The sequence below is a fragment of the Salvia hispanica genome, chromosome 5 (assembly GCF_023119035.1).
Source record: "Salvia hispanica cultivar TCC Black 2014 chromosome 5, UniMelb_Shisp_WGS_1.0, whole genome shotgun sequence".
In the NCBI taxonomy this organism is placed as follows: Eukaryota; Viridiplantae; Streptophyta; class Magnoliopsida; order Lamiales; family Lamiaceae; genus Salvia; species Salvia hispanica.
The window spans coordinates 2608482-2623239 of NC_062969.1; the positions used below are offsets into that span (position 1 = coordinate 2608482).

At 33.7% G+C, this 14758-nt stretch overlaps 2 protein-coding genes across 5 annotated transcripts in view; one reads left to right on the top strand and one right to left on the bottom strand.

The window, feature by feature from the left end:
* Positions 1–2366, bottom strand: part of LOC125190288 (ADP-ribosylation factor GTPase-activating protein AGD12-like) — a 7573-nt gene extending 5207 nt beyond the window's left edge. Inside the window, exons 1-8 of one of the 2 annotated variants that reach the window (XM_048087555.1) lie at positions 2132–2366; positions 1648–1697; positions 1253–1334; positions 989–1064; positions 737–900; positions 469–604; positions 242–358; positions 44–139 (exon numbers count right to left, since the gene is read on the bottom strand). In XM_048087555.1, coding sequence (XP_047943512.1) covers positions 44–139; positions 242–358; positions 469–604; positions 737–900; positions 989–1064; positions 1253–1334; positions 1648–1681 — 705 coding nt within the window. In that variant the 5' untranslated portion in view covers positions 1682–1697; positions 2132–2366. Of the gene's footprint in view, positions 1–43; positions 140–241; positions 359–468; positions 605–736; positions 901–988; positions 1065–1252; positions 1335–1647; positions 1698–1869; positions 2067–2131 lie in introns of those variants that run through there. The other variant, XM_048087556.1, reaches the window with a different exon arrangement.
* Positions 2367–6827: 4461 nt separating this feature from the next.
* Positions 6828–9006, top strand: LOC125186546 (nuclear transcription factor Y subunit A-7-like). 3 transcript variants are annotated; one of them, XM_048082928.1, is made up of 7 exons: positions 6835–6979; positions 7170–7258; positions 7374–7424; positions 7722–7867; positions 8197–8298; positions 8368–8532; positions 8647–9006. In XM_048082928.1, the coding sequence occupies exons 3-7, from the start codon at positions 7397–7399 to the stop codon at positions 8833–8835; spliced, it is 630 nt and encodes a 209-aa protein (XP_047938885.1). In that variant the 5' UTR covers positions 6835–6979; positions 7170–7258; positions 7374–7396; the 3' UTR covers positions 8836–9006. The 3 variants fall into 3 exon arrangements, with proteins under 3 accessions (XP_047938884.1, XP_047938886.1, XP_047938885.1); XM_048082927.1 differs by lacking the exon at positions 7170–7258 and having other exon boundaries at positions 6828–6979; XM_048082929.1 differs by lacking the exon at positions 7170–7258 and having other exon boundaries at positions 6829–6979; positions 7722–7861.
* Positions 9007–14758: the final 5752 nt, after the last annotated feature.

Below are 14758 nucleotides of genomic sequence, written 5' to 3' on the forward strand. Positions count from 1 at the left end.
ATCAGACCATGCAACAAGTGCCGTGAAAATGAGGGGTTCGTACCAGCTTGATAGGGCCATATTTTTGTGGAATGGAGAGCATAAGTTCCTCATTCCACACGGGATTCAAGTTGCTCTTCACCACAGCTGTTTGAACTCTCTACGAACAAGAATAAACATCGTTCATCCCAAAGAAACATGGGAAACGCGGTGAATGAAAAAAAACACGGTGTATAGATTAAGGAGGTTTTGATTTAAAGACCTGCTTTCCGAGTTTCAAGACAACATACGGATCACTAGATAGCATATCTCGAACAGCTAGATTTGTGCCTTTTAGTACTTTAACCTTCAACGTTCCAATAAACTCGGCCATGCCTTCCTGCAATCGAATTTGCATTAGCTTCCTATGCATCACGTTATCGGGACAGTGAGTTTCGTATGCAAGAAACAACGTTTAGTCCTTCCAAAGGTGGAAAGGAGGAGACATACTGGCTGCTGTGATGAAGCTGAACTTCGAAAGCTCTCTGAACTTTTCGTGGACATACTAGATCGAAAAGAGTTCTTTGAAGCAGTCGACAGAATACGCAGGCTAGGTTTCAAGAATTCCTGAAGCTCGTACTTCGATCTAAAAGGTGCAAATTAAGAAGAATAAAACAAACAAATATACAAACAACTAGCTGAAAATGAGCAGTAAAATCTCAAGCTAATATTTCGTTATGTGCTGATTAATCGTCAAGACTTTAAACACGAACTTTACCTGATAAACTGAGAGCGTGCTTCAGGGCCAGCATCGGGCCTAGGCTTTGACACCCCTTGAGGAATATAAGCCTCGTAAATGGAATTTGCAGATGCATTTCCACCTACTTCAACCATCGAATCTATTTGATCGTCAGACCAGTCATCTAACGTCACAGACAGAACCTGCAGAATAGAGAAGCATCGATGAAGGGAAAATACTTCATATTGGGGAAAGCATGCCACGGAGCAGAAAACAGTAAGGAGAAGTCACCTTTGAAATATGCATGCTGAGGCCTCTATGGACACTAGAGCACTTTAAGCATATAAAGACTCCTATATTTGATGACCTGAAATGAAAAACGAACCATATATAAACCACAAACTAGTAAGCTCTAATACTTACTATCCGAGCCTCAAATACACAATATACGTAAAAAAAAATTTGTAATTTCTTCGAAGTCCATCTTACTAAAATTAGTGTCTACATTTGTAAAGATAAAAGCAAGGAAAGACAGAGACTCAATGAGGGACTTACGCCCATTTTGGGTCCGGAGCACCACAATCCGCACACACACGATTGTCAGGTCGAGCCAGAAGATCTTTCAGTGCCCTTTTACCTGAACACATTTTCAAGAACCAGCATAAAGATGGGAAATACAGAGTCTACGATAAAACACCATAACTCATCAATGTAAACAGTACTAAAATCGAGAAAGTCGTCCATACAAGAGCAGTCCACGACACTTTTTTCGTATATTAGTACAGGTGATTATTTTCTTTGTGCAAGATTTTGTGTTACAATCCCAAACTTCTGAAACTATTCTCACCTTTTCCCTTTATCTTAGTGAATACACACAAACAAATACTTCCAATTTAACCAATTAATAGAAAGAATTCATTCAAAAATTGCAAAATGCATAAAATGAAAACCTGATGTTAGTCTTCCAGATGGATGGCGGTTCATGCTTTCTTATCAAAACCTGCAGAGTAATAAGAGCCCCATTTATAAGCCCATCAAAATTCACAACCAATAAAACAGAATCAATCATAAATAGCACTTTCTTTCCACAGTCAAACTCAATTATGCTATTTTTATCAATAAAGCCAATCTAAACAAAAGTGAAATGAATGAATCAAAATTTCCCAACCCACCTTCAAAAACCGAAAGAAAAACATAAATCCACACAACCCAATTCCAGAAACTAAAGATTCTATTCATAAACTCAGAAAAAGGAAAATTAAAAAACTGATCTTGAAACTATGGAGAAACCCAAATTCTTCTTTTGATCTCAATCTTAAACCCCCAATAAACTAAAAACTTGAAATCTACTTTGCATAAACACAACTGCACTCTTGCATAGCTGAAAAAAGAAAGATCTGAAAATGATTGTGAAAAAAAAGAGCTTTTCATTACCTTGTCTTGAATGCAATCAGAAGAGCTTTTATTGTCAAGACTTGAACTTTCTTTGGTAATCCTTACTCCAGCGAAAATGGGCCGTTTTATTTGATTTCAAATCGACGAAAAAACAACTGTTTCTTCCGTGTTCATTAGTTGTACTTGTCCACCTTCTGGTATTACAGCCTTGATTTCGTCCTGTATTCGTCGTTTTCATCGTTTTCATATTCTCTTTCTTTCAATTTATATGTTTTGACTTTCCTTCATTTTCGAAATAATGATAAATGTGACTAGATAATAGTATTACGGACATATAAATAACGGTAAAAATCACCTGATTCTTCTCCTACTGTATTTCCTAATCCATCCTTGCGGCGTGTGATAATGGACCCCACCATTATATTTTATGTTTGTGAGAAATGAATTAGAAAAAATATTAGAAAAAGAATTAGGTGATCCTCTCCGGATGCTATCCTCTTCTCCTACTGCATTTCCTAATCCATCCTCGCGTATATGGTAATGGACCCCACTATTATATTTTATGTTTGTGAGAAATGAATTAGAAAAAATATTAGAAAAAGAATTAGGTCATCCTCTCCGGATGCGATCCTCTGCTATTTCAACAAACACACAAATGGTGCTGTTCTCAAAACGCATAAAACATCGAGTGAAACGACATATCAAATTCTTCTCTTTTCCTATTATATGGAGTACTTTATATGTATATTATTATGGTTATACTTTTCCAACGCAACAATAAATCAATTAAATTTTTATATTAGCACACTCATATCGAATATTAGATATATATTTTATTTTTTGTTTAATATTTTTATTCTATTATAAAAAATACATTGCTGATAAAAAACACAAAAAAAGAAAATGTAAAATACAATAAAAATACTGAAAAAACATACGCATAATATTAAATATGTTACTTACCATTTGTGGTGTGCTAATTTATGAATTTAATTGATATTTAGAGTAAATTATACTCTCTCAGTCCGCCATTAGGAGTCTCATTCATGGGCGGTACGGGTTTTAAGAAATGTTAAGAAAAGTGGATGGAAAAAAGTTAGTGGAATAGGGGTCCCACTTGTATATATTAATTTTAAATGAAATGTGAGTGAAATGAGTTAGTGGAAGGTGAGACCTATATATTACTCCCTCCGTCCCAAGGAAGATGACCCCTTTCTTGGGCGGCACGGGATTTTATGCAGTTATATTTTGTGTGTTAAGAGGAGAGAGTAAAGTAAGAGAGAGGGAATAAAGTAGAGATAGAGGTGTTTCCTTTTTAAGTAATGGGTCATCTTAGTTGGGACAAACCAAAAAGAAAAGTGGATCATCTTCAATGGGACGGAGGGAGTACCATTTATGATAAAAGTGAACCGGGACTTCTATTCACGGATGGATTAAAATGGAAAAATGGAACTGCTATTCACAGATGAAGGGAGTATTGTTTAAAGTGAAAATTATATAATATAATATTAATAGCATATAAGAAGAATATTCAATATAGTACTAATAGGAGCAGAATAGAGTCTGCCGTCTCATTCTCTATTTTATGCGTTTTGAGAACAGCACCATTTTCTGTGTTTGTTGGAACGGCAGGGGATCGATCTCATCCTAATAAATGGAGTTTTAATAATAACTCAAAATAAATTATTAATAATTACATATACGATTACGATCAATTGCTAATTAATTATTTTTCGGTAAAATACAAATGTTCCATATTGTTTTTTATTTTATCCCAAACTTAATTTTAATACTAAAAAATCACATCACCACTATCCATGTGGCCTACTTCTATCTCTTTTCTCACTCCTTTTATTTCACAATGGTTTGCCCAAATTTCTCAACCTCGTATTGGCAAAAAAACACAAACAAATCTTGTTGTGGCATAAAGATAAGAATACACAACATATTCGAACTAAAGGAACCAGAGAATTTTGAATGACCGAAAGAATGAGAGACTAAAGAGAACTTTGGATGAACGTATGATAATGTGGAATTTTAATTTTATTTATTTAATTAATTAATATTGTTAGATAAGGTTTTATTTGACGAGTCAATTTTTATTTTTGATTTAGGAAAAACATAAAATTTAGAAAAATAAAAAAATGTTTAAAAGTTAGATATTCACGGCCCAATTCAACTGATGGTCTATTTACGCTGGACTCAACAAAACCCATTTAGAAAAAACCTCTGGCCCAAACTTACGTATGCATAGGGCCCAAAACCTTACTTTCTTTATTTATATAAAGTTTACATATGAGTTTCAAAGATACTACTCCTGTCATAGTCTATAGATTAAAAACTCAAGAATTGGGGTTGAATCATAGTCTCATAGATTAAAAAAAAATCAAGAATTGGGGTAGAATTTCTTTACCATAGCCCTCGATGCCATTGCTACAATTGCTATGCCGACACCTAGAAATACACCACAATTAAGTAATTTATCTCCTAATGTTAAATTCCTAGCTTGATTTATATAATAAGGTACATAAAGATAAAACATATTGGATCCTATTGTTCTATTGGATTCCTAATGTTAGCATTTTAATAAAAACATATAGTACTAACCATTGGGTAGTTGTAAAACAAGTGTGTGGATTACAAAGATAGCTTAAAAATAATTTCAACAAAAGGGCCGAACGAAATTATTATTCGTGTATTGCAAAAGGCATAAATAACATTGAGATTTTTAATCGACATTGCCTTGCGCCAGAATTTAGTTAAACAGTTCGAAGAAGATAGAGAAAATTACAAATACGTTAGTATTTTTTTTACAATTAACAAGTTAGTTATTTCAACCTTCTTTTAAAAAAAATAAAGATGGTTCTACTTCGTCGGATATTTATTCAAGTATCTGGAACACGAACTATATGAACTAGATTAATAAATATTTGAACTATGATTCATACTGGATGTTTGATCTCGTATCCGGCGGCGAAAAATATACAACCTGTTTGAAAAAAGAAAAATATCTTTTTTATAGTCATTTTATCTAATTCATGATATACGTGATCAACCGAGAGTTCTTACTCGGCGTCCTCAGGTTAGCTTAGGATTTTGTATTAAATCTCCGTGGTTCGAATATGAATCTAGGTTTTAATCAATTCATAGGGTCTTAAGTGTGGAAAAATGTGTAGACTTTTACTAAAAATGAAAATGACTCTACTATTACTATGCAATGTACAAAAATGGCAAAATGACACTATTACTATCGTACGAATGGAGTATTTAATAAAATATAAAAAGATAATTATTCGAATGTACGTGTCGAGCCTAAGCGACTCCAAACTCGACATAGACTTACCTCACTCAATCAAAACACAGCCACAAAATATGTTGAAAAACATACGTGTGAGGTCATCTTCTCCGAATGCGGGCCCCGCGAAAGGTAGTGGCTGAGATTAGCTCAGATTTGTCTGCCCAAATCAAGGAGTACCACTGGACCACGCACCTCTCCGCCACATATTCAATTTCGCCCATTTTTTATTCAAATTTTTATTCCGGCTTTTATATCCTGCGGTCGCGGTCCAATACACCGCTATCGCCTTCCGTCACCTCCATCAATCAATTCGAGGGCGCTAACGTTGTGGCGTAATCTGATTGGATATTCCCTAGGCTCGATTTGTAGGCGCATATTCCGCGATGCATTTCCCCATTGTTCGGAGATAAGTCGGAATTAATTATGATTAGGTTTCAAATTAGTGGGGCTACTTATCTTTTAAACTGTAGTTAAAAAAGGTTTAAAGTAATATTCTTGCTTTTGAAAGAGGAATAAAAAATTTATAACAATTTCTTTTATTGCATAGATTTGGTGAAGCGAATGTATCCCATTTTATGTATAGGAAAAACCGAAAAACTATACTCCTATATGATTGTGTAATATAGTCAATTAGTAGTATTTATATTTGAAGAACAATATGTTGGACAAAATGATAAATTTAATTTAATACCTCTCTACTTCAAGATATTCATATTTGATTTTTAACTTGTCTCATACTTCCTCCGTCCCACTCAAGATTTGACCACATTCTTGAGTGACACGAGATTTTAGGGAATGTTATTAGGTGGAATAAAGTAGAGAAGAAAAAGATAGTTGAATATTCTAATGAGGGAAGAGGAAAGAGGATGTCATTTCTAAAATTGAAAAGTGGACATCTTGAGTGGGATAAAATAAAAAAAGGAAAGATGGTCATCTTAAATGAGACGGAGAAAATAGTATTTTTTAATTTTAGTTTTGATTGAACCAGTGTCATAATCTAAAATCATAATAGAATGACGTCATTTTATCAAATATTGTCACTGTAACACCCTAAATTTCGGACATTCTTAAATTAAAATTATGATTTTATTTTCCAATCATGTTTAATTTTGTCATATTATTTTTTATTTCTATCGTGGGATATTGCAAGTGAAAATTTAAGATTTTATAATCTAAATTCAAAAGTTATAAATCCAATAAAAAAATTCAAGTTAAAAATACTAAATTAATTGATGATTGTTCATATTTTTTTCCACTTATATCTGTTTTCTGTTTAAATTAAAAGAAAAAGATTTGTGGCCAATAGTAAAATTTAATTTATATCGAAATTACCGCCGGATATAAATGGCATTGGAGAGTTACAGCGTGGCAGTCAAAAGTGCATGCCGTGGTAAAAACGGAAAATTCGACGCCTCATTAGTTTCTCTCTCTTCGGATAGAGACAACAGTTTCCATCTGCATTCAACTGCAGAGAATAAGAGCTCCAGCAATATATATCGCTAGAGAGAGAAAGTAAGGAGGGAGAGAGAGAGAAGAGAGAATTATTGGTCGTGCAGCAACCTCCGTGAATTCGAGCTCCCTTCACTCAGGTAAAACTTTTTGTAATCTCAAACCCTAACTATCACTTCTCCAATTCTATCAAATCTAAAATCCCCTTCGTTTCAATTTTTTTGTTTGAGTTTCGATTTCTCGATTTTATCCGTTTGGACTTTGGTGCGTTACTGGAATTGGAGGGGCTTGATTTTAATTGGATTTGATTTTGAATTTTCTGAATCTTAGTGGATTGTTCTGGTCTCAATTGAGCCGATTCAATGTGATTGAAATCGTGACGGGGCTGATTATTGATTGGAAATTCGTGAAGATTGCCTGTATGTTTGTGCTGAGCTTTCGTTGAGTTCATCTAAAATTTTATGCGTTTTGGATGTTGATTTCCTTCTTAGTCGCCTAATTGTGATTGATTGGATTCTGGTTTCTGCATTGCAGGTCTGCGTGCATCATTCAGCATTATGACATCTTCCGTTCACAGCCTTTCAGGTTAATTTATGTGAAGAAATTACTTTCTTTGCTAGTATGTTTTGGTGGTTTATGTGTTTTGATTCATCAAAATTTAGAGCATAGAGGACATTTATTTGGAAAACCTTATCTAGCTAGGCAGAGTAAGCACTCAGCAGCTACCTGCTTTATATTTACAGATCTTCAATTGGAGTTTTTCTAAGCAGGATTGTACTCAATGTTGCCATTGCTATTACTTTCTTACTTCGCAATGCCCTCTGTTTTGATATTGGCTGTCTAGACTTCCTTACTAGTTTTTGTGATGTGAATAATTGTCAGATAATAGTGAGGCTGATGAACAACAAAACCACACAGAGTCTTACCTCCAGCCCTTGTCTCCAGCAAAAGGGATGTGTGCTACTGGTATTGCATCACCAGGAATGCCCTATGCACCACCTGCTCAAGTTGGAGTTGGAAATGTAATGGTATTACATACGGTGTTAGTTGTGCTAATTGGTTTTTATTAGTTTGGATATATTACTGATTGTAAAAGTATCACCATCTGAGTAAGAATTGCAGCAGCATCTGTTTTTTGTTATATGCTCTTACATAATACGTTAGTCTCTGCTGCATCACTATCGTCATAGTATTCCCGGACAATACTTTTCATGTTTCTCTCGAATCTAAGGAGATCCCTTTGTAGAATATAACTGTATAATATCCGTAGATGTCATATTTGGTTCAAACAGCCATGTTGCTTGATGGTTGATAAAGGCTAGTTAAGTATTTAACTCTACTTTCTTGATACTTGCAGGCGCAAACAGCTTACCCATATCCTGACCCGTACTACAGGAGCATATTTGCTCCTTACGAAACCCAGCCTTATCCAGCGCAACCTTATCCTGCGCAGCCTATGGTATTTACTATGCTCGTCTCCTCTTCCTAACAGAAGTTCCCAAGTGTTCTAACTCCCCACTTAATTCAGGTACATTTGCAATTGATGGGAATTCAGCAAGCTGGTGTGCCATTGCCCACAGAAGCAGTTGAGGAGCCTGTCTTTGTTAACGCAAAGCAATATCATGGCATCTTGCGTCGTCGCCAGTCTCGTGCTAAGGCTGAATCAGAAAATAAACTATCCAAGCCTCGAAAGGTATGAATGAGTTATGCCATCATTGCATAAATTCTCGTAGTAGTAGTTTGATGTATAACCCTTTTTTCCCTTTAGCAATAAGGCATTTCTCATACTAACTGATTATTCTTGCAGCCATATTTGCATGAATCTCGGCACTTGCATGCACTGAGGCGAGCTCGAGGAAACGGGGGTCGATTCCAGAAAAAAAACGACAACCTGAAGAAGAAAGATGTTGAATCTAGCGAGAAGTATCGCGACAGTATCAACCTCAACGGCGAAAAAGATGCCCCCCAAAGAGCGCCCTCAGAAGATGTAGCTTAAACAGGTCGAAACGAAAGTAGCTCAGTCGAAACTATCTCGTGTGAATTTGGCAGATTCATTAAGATGATGGTTCATAGATATTTAAGTCATAGTTTCGTGTGTGTACATTCAGTTTATAGGTTTTTTGTAGGGAGCGTTTCAGCAGAATGTGAATTTCAGGTTGCTGTGCCAGTTTCATGTTTTTTTTATTCTAGCATTGATGCAACTCAAGCTTTTCTCTCTCTAGATGTGTCACTCTTGCTAAAATTCCCTTCTTAGGTTGAACATAAAATTACATAACTAGATATGGGCAACATGTCACTTATAGTGGGCTTAAAAAACCATTGCAACATGCCAAAATCATGAAGTTTAATAGGTTGGTCAAAATGATATAAATTGAATATGGATGAAGGACCAGTTGGATATAAGGATCCAAAAATCCCACACATATGAGTTAGGTATAGGTCTCCCTAAATCGAGAATCCAGTTTGATCGAAACCCCACGTATATGAGTTAGGCATTGGTCTATTTAAATCGAGAATCTGTTTGATCGAAACCCGTGTATATGAGTTAGGCATCGGTCTCTCTGAATTGAGAATCCAATTTGATCACTCCTAGAGACATTGCTTAAATAATGTCTTGATAACTTTTAAATAAGCTTGGCATGATTGAACGCAACAAGACTTTGTTCGAATATCATAGTAAATTGTAAAATAGGTTCGGTAAAATTGAACACCACAAGATATTGCTTAAACAATGCCTTGATAAAGCTTAAAATAAGCTTGGTATGATTGAACGTCACAAGACTTTGCTCAAATAAATGGACCTCAGCAAGAGCCGCGTCGATTTCATATAAATGGGCCTCAGCAAGTAACAAAGTTCCTATTTAGGCCGAATTAATTTACATATATTTTCCTCAAATAGGCCTAGCTAAGCCCAATAAGGTGAAAAATCAAACTTATATCGAAATATCCATATTTAATTTCCTATTTATTAACTGAAACTCGTGAAGAAAAGTGTCAACTTCATTAAACGACAAATACTACTAATTTTTGCGTCGTAATTTTGGGGTGTGATTTATTATTGTATGATTAGTTTTGAGATGTTGACCAAAGTGTGAAAGATAATGATAGTGTGTTGTGTGTCTTATTCAAACAAACATGATATGCCAATTATCTCTCAATCAAACCAAATTCAAAGGGTATAGATAGGATACCTCTTTCAAATTTTTCAACACAGCAACAATTACTTCACTTTTGCTATTTATTATAGTAGTAATATGTTATCTATAAATATTCCTTATGTTTTCTTCTCTTGAATCATTTCAAGTTGCTCCTTGGATTTTGTCTCATTGAAACATGCGTTCTCTTGTCTTCTTCATTCAACCTATGGTTCATTGAATAATCATAAAAAACAATCTATTTGTTGCTACGTGTGATTCTCCTTGACCTCAATATTTGTTTGTTGGGATATTTTTCCTTCTCAAATTTTCGTTTATTTTTCATATTTTATTCTATTGCTATTTATGTAGTGAATAGTGACATTAGAGGTCCCCCATGTGTTTGAAATATTTTATTGGTAGCTGTGAATAAATAATAGTATAATGAAAATCTAGTGTCATACCAAACATGTTTTACCAATCTTAGGTTCAATAACTCTATTTGGAAACAACAAATGATACAGTATCTTATCTTGTAACAAAAAGATAGTATAATGATCAAATATCTTATTAATCTTTTATGGGAAAAAATGTATAGTAAGTACTACCTCCGTCGCGCATTAACTGTCGTGTTTACTTTTCTTCACTCATTTTGTAAAAATGATAATAAATAGTTAAAGTGGATAAATAATAAAATAAGAGAGAGAATTATGCAAAGAAGACTCTTCTCTATCTTATTTTCCCTCTTATTTTACTATTTCTCCACTTTAACTATTTATTATCATTTTTACAAAATGAGAGCAGAAAAGTAAATGTGACCGTTAATGCGGGATGAAGGTAGTACCGAATAAAAATGCAATTAGGTTAGGGGGTTGGGAGCTAGAATGTTGGAGGGGTTGAGAACTTGAAGAGTCACTCTCAACCATAATATTGGGTTACTTTTTGTTCCATTTATGCCAAGGGTTGACAAATAAAATTCATAATCTTTGGTATCACTCATAATAATGGCAGGCAAAGTAATGAAGTATTATACCATGATTTTATGCTATTATTATTACTACCATAAAGTTTTTCTTTTCTTGTTCTCTACCATCCCTCTTGGCTCTTCTTCACCTTTACAACTAACTATTATTAATTTTAAAAACATGGCCCACTCTCTCCTCTGTCTATTAATTCATTGAAATATGTATGAATTACAATTTGTGTTTCTTATCATATATGTGCATGAGAGAGAATTGGAGATGTAAAATGGAAGCAAAGTCATGGAAAATTTAAGAAAGAGGGAGACAGGTGGATGGTGGGGTTTCGAATAGCACAACACTCTCTCTATTGAGAAAACACGCTTTTGGTGCATGAGGGAAAGGAGAGCCCCAGCGCTTTTCGGCTGCAAGCGACTAGCACTTTTGTCTCTTTAATTTTGCTAAATCACGCAATCAGATTGCGATATGGAGACATTAACAAGTGGGCCTGACCCATATTGTGGCCCACACCCAATATTTTTCCTTCTTTAAATTATATTAAATTAAATATAATGTGAATTTTATAGTTTCCCTAGATTATATAAAAAGATACTCTGAAATGATAATAATTGTAAATGATCTGGATATCAGGGTCACACACCATTTTTTGCATTGTGTTATTAACTTGGATAGTGATTAGTACAGTACATGATAATAAATGGGTACTAATAGATTTATGATTTAAGTATCATTGAAGAACTAATTAAACCATAAAAGTCAATTATGTGTCTCGTTTATATTATTTATTACCGATAAGTTTCAGTTACATAGTAACTAATTCCTCATTGTTCCAATTTGTTTACATCGTTTCATCAATATTATTCATCAAAGCATCCACTAATCACCCACAATCTAATACTTTATAAAACATAATATAAACATTGCTAATAAAGTTTATTGACAACTCTCTCGCACACTTCTTTGGATGCTTTTGCAAATGTGAAACACTTTATTCAAAATGTCAACCTAGTGAGAAATCTAAAGATCAATTGCTTTTTCATACCTCTTAGGATTCTTTTGAGGGAAGGCACATTTTAATGTATTATATCTTGCGTGTTGATTTTAATTAATACTCCCTTCGTCCCGCTTTACCAGTTCCATTGACTTTTCTGCCCTCTTTTCGTAATAATGATAAAAGATAGTTAAAGTGGAGAAATGGTAAAGTAAGAGAGACAATAATTTAGATAAGATTCTTCTCTATATTATTCTCTCTCTTAATTTATCATTTCTCCTTTTTAACTATTTTTTATCATTTTTATAAAAAGAGGACAGAAAAGTCAATGAGACTGCTAAAGCGGGACGGAGGGAGTAATTATTCTCTTACTCCATTCACTAAAAATAGTCTTATTTGTGGATGATACGAGTTTTCAATGAGAAATTGATAAAATAAGAAAAAATAGATAAAGTAATAGAGTTAAAGAAAAAAATAGTTAAAGTATGATAAATAAACTTTCTATTTATAGAAATGATACTATTTTGTATTGACATCCTAAAATGAGATTATTTTATATGAACGGAATAAGTATTAATTTTTATAAAAGTGTTAATCAAGCTTTATCATACGTACAAGTAAAAAGGAGTGTAATCTTCAAGCCTCCAAAATCACATCATTTCACACGATTCTAAGTCATTTTCAATTTTCATTTTTTGCAATAAGTTTATCCATTAAATAATACATTACTTTTTAATTTCTTACCTTATTATTAATCGAAATTTAGTCGAATATATACCGAAGCTATTGACATAGCCTTCATAGTATAATCATTGCTAAGTAACCAACTAACCATGAAAAATGCCTATTTATTCCACTGTTTATAGCAGTCACATGCTTCTTTATCTTCCCTTATTTTCAAATTGATTTCACTTAAAGTTTGCCTTATTTAATCTCGATTTTCCCACTAAACTATAGTTTTTTTTTCCCTATAATATGACCCCTATACTTTTTTTTTTCTCTAAAATATTTAAAACATTTGCCTTCTAACTTTTGTGAAAAGCCCCGTGGCACTTCATCTCCATAATGAACAAACTGTCAACGTGTCGCCATATTAAAATAAATAATTTCAAAACACATACATATAACAAGCTACATATATAATTATAGAGTATTTATTGTATATATCATAACTTCATATTTTATTTTAACTTTTATAGTATTTATTTATATAACTAGAGTATACTTGAATCAAACACACTCATATATAATGCTAACAACTATGATGCTCCAATGTTGCAGGGGATGTGGAGAGCAATTGACATGGATCTTATACGAGGAATCTACCAATGGGAATACTTATATAATTAGGAGAATTAATGTGATAATTCAAAATTTTATACATATGTTAGTGTCTCGTGGGTCCTATTCCCAACAAAAAATTTAGTGCATGAAAGCGTAATAATGATATCATGTTTGTGGAAGCATGCTGGGACATCAATAATTAATTCCAAGGTATTTCCATTATTCAATATATGGAGTATGTATTAAATAATTTAAATATAAGCGTGGAAAACATTACTCTACTATTTATGAGAGGATGGAGTAACTTTCTAAAACTAGAAAAGCTGAGTTAGAGATTTATTTTTTATAATTATATTGGATATTTTATTTATTTATTTTCTTATATAATTGAATTTGAAATAATAATCATAAAATGACTACGTTTATTTATTAATCATAATACAAATAGAATTAGAAATATTTTTAAAGGCTTTTGCAGCATTCTTTGTGGATCGAAGCATGTGGGCCTGTAGGCCCATGAAGTTATTGTAATATCCTTGGACTGGCCCACCTTTATATACAATTTGTGTGATGATCTACCAAAAACTAGTTTATTAATTAGACTAAATTGTCGAAAATCATGAATATGGTCATATTATGGATTGTCTCATAATTTGAAAACTTGGTCAAAAAAATCCGAAGACCAAAAAAGATCGTCTATGTGTAATATATTGAATGATATTTTCCAATCGAACAACGTGAGCTTGTTTATGGATAGACGACATCATTTAATTCACTGACGATGACGTCCATGTATTTTCCCGCATGACATTCAGATATAATTTCACTTAATTTTTATTGTCAGTGATAATTACGAATAAATTTAAAGTTCAGGATTTTCTTTATCTAGTTTTTAAAGGTAACGGACGAACTAAAATTTTATCAAACTTCACCGTTATTGCGAATAGAGTCGAGTCGGTAGCCTATCTCATGACTGGGTCACGGTAAGTCGAAAAATTCAATTAAATTTGGTATATGAACGCCCACAAGGATCGCATTAAATACCAACTACGACCGTTTCTACGTTCCGACGAGTATAGGACTCTAATTTATATGTACAACTACATTTATACTTCTACCAATTTGATCAAATACAGTACACCTCATAATCATTGTTATTGTTAAAAAAAGGTTGTAACGCCAACCCCAGACGCCCCCCGACATCAGTGAGGGGAGTTAAATCACGGTAATCAACAGCCCACTAGAGGAGAGAGTTCAACCCACTGTCACACCGGAGACCCACATCCACAGAGGCCTCACGCTTATGCCCGAGAGGTGCCAGTCTCCTCACGGTGATAGTGGAATTCGAACACCCGCTCATTGTTACAAATCTCCACCTTTTGAGCCTACTGAACTAGCCAGTGGACAGTAAGTACACCTCATAATCATCCTCACCATACAAATGGAGAGAGATTGTAGAGGGAGGGAAGATCTGTTTACTTGATTTGAATTAATATTTTTTCCTCATGAAGAGAAGCTACAGATTTACCA

Excerpts from the sequence above, each read along its gene's own strand:
- LOC125186546 (XM_048082927.1), top strand. The coding sequence starts at position 7,397 with ATGACATCTTCCGTTCACAGCCTTTCAG. Across the intron at positions 7,868-8,196 it reads TTGGAGTTGGAAATGTAATG|GCGCAAACAGCTTACCCATA; the intron begins GTATTACATACG and ends TGATACTTGCAG. Across the intron at positions 8,533-8,646 it reads AACTATCCAAGCCTCGAAAG|CCATATTTGCATGAATCTCG; the intron begins GTATGAATGAGT and ends TTATTCTTGCAG.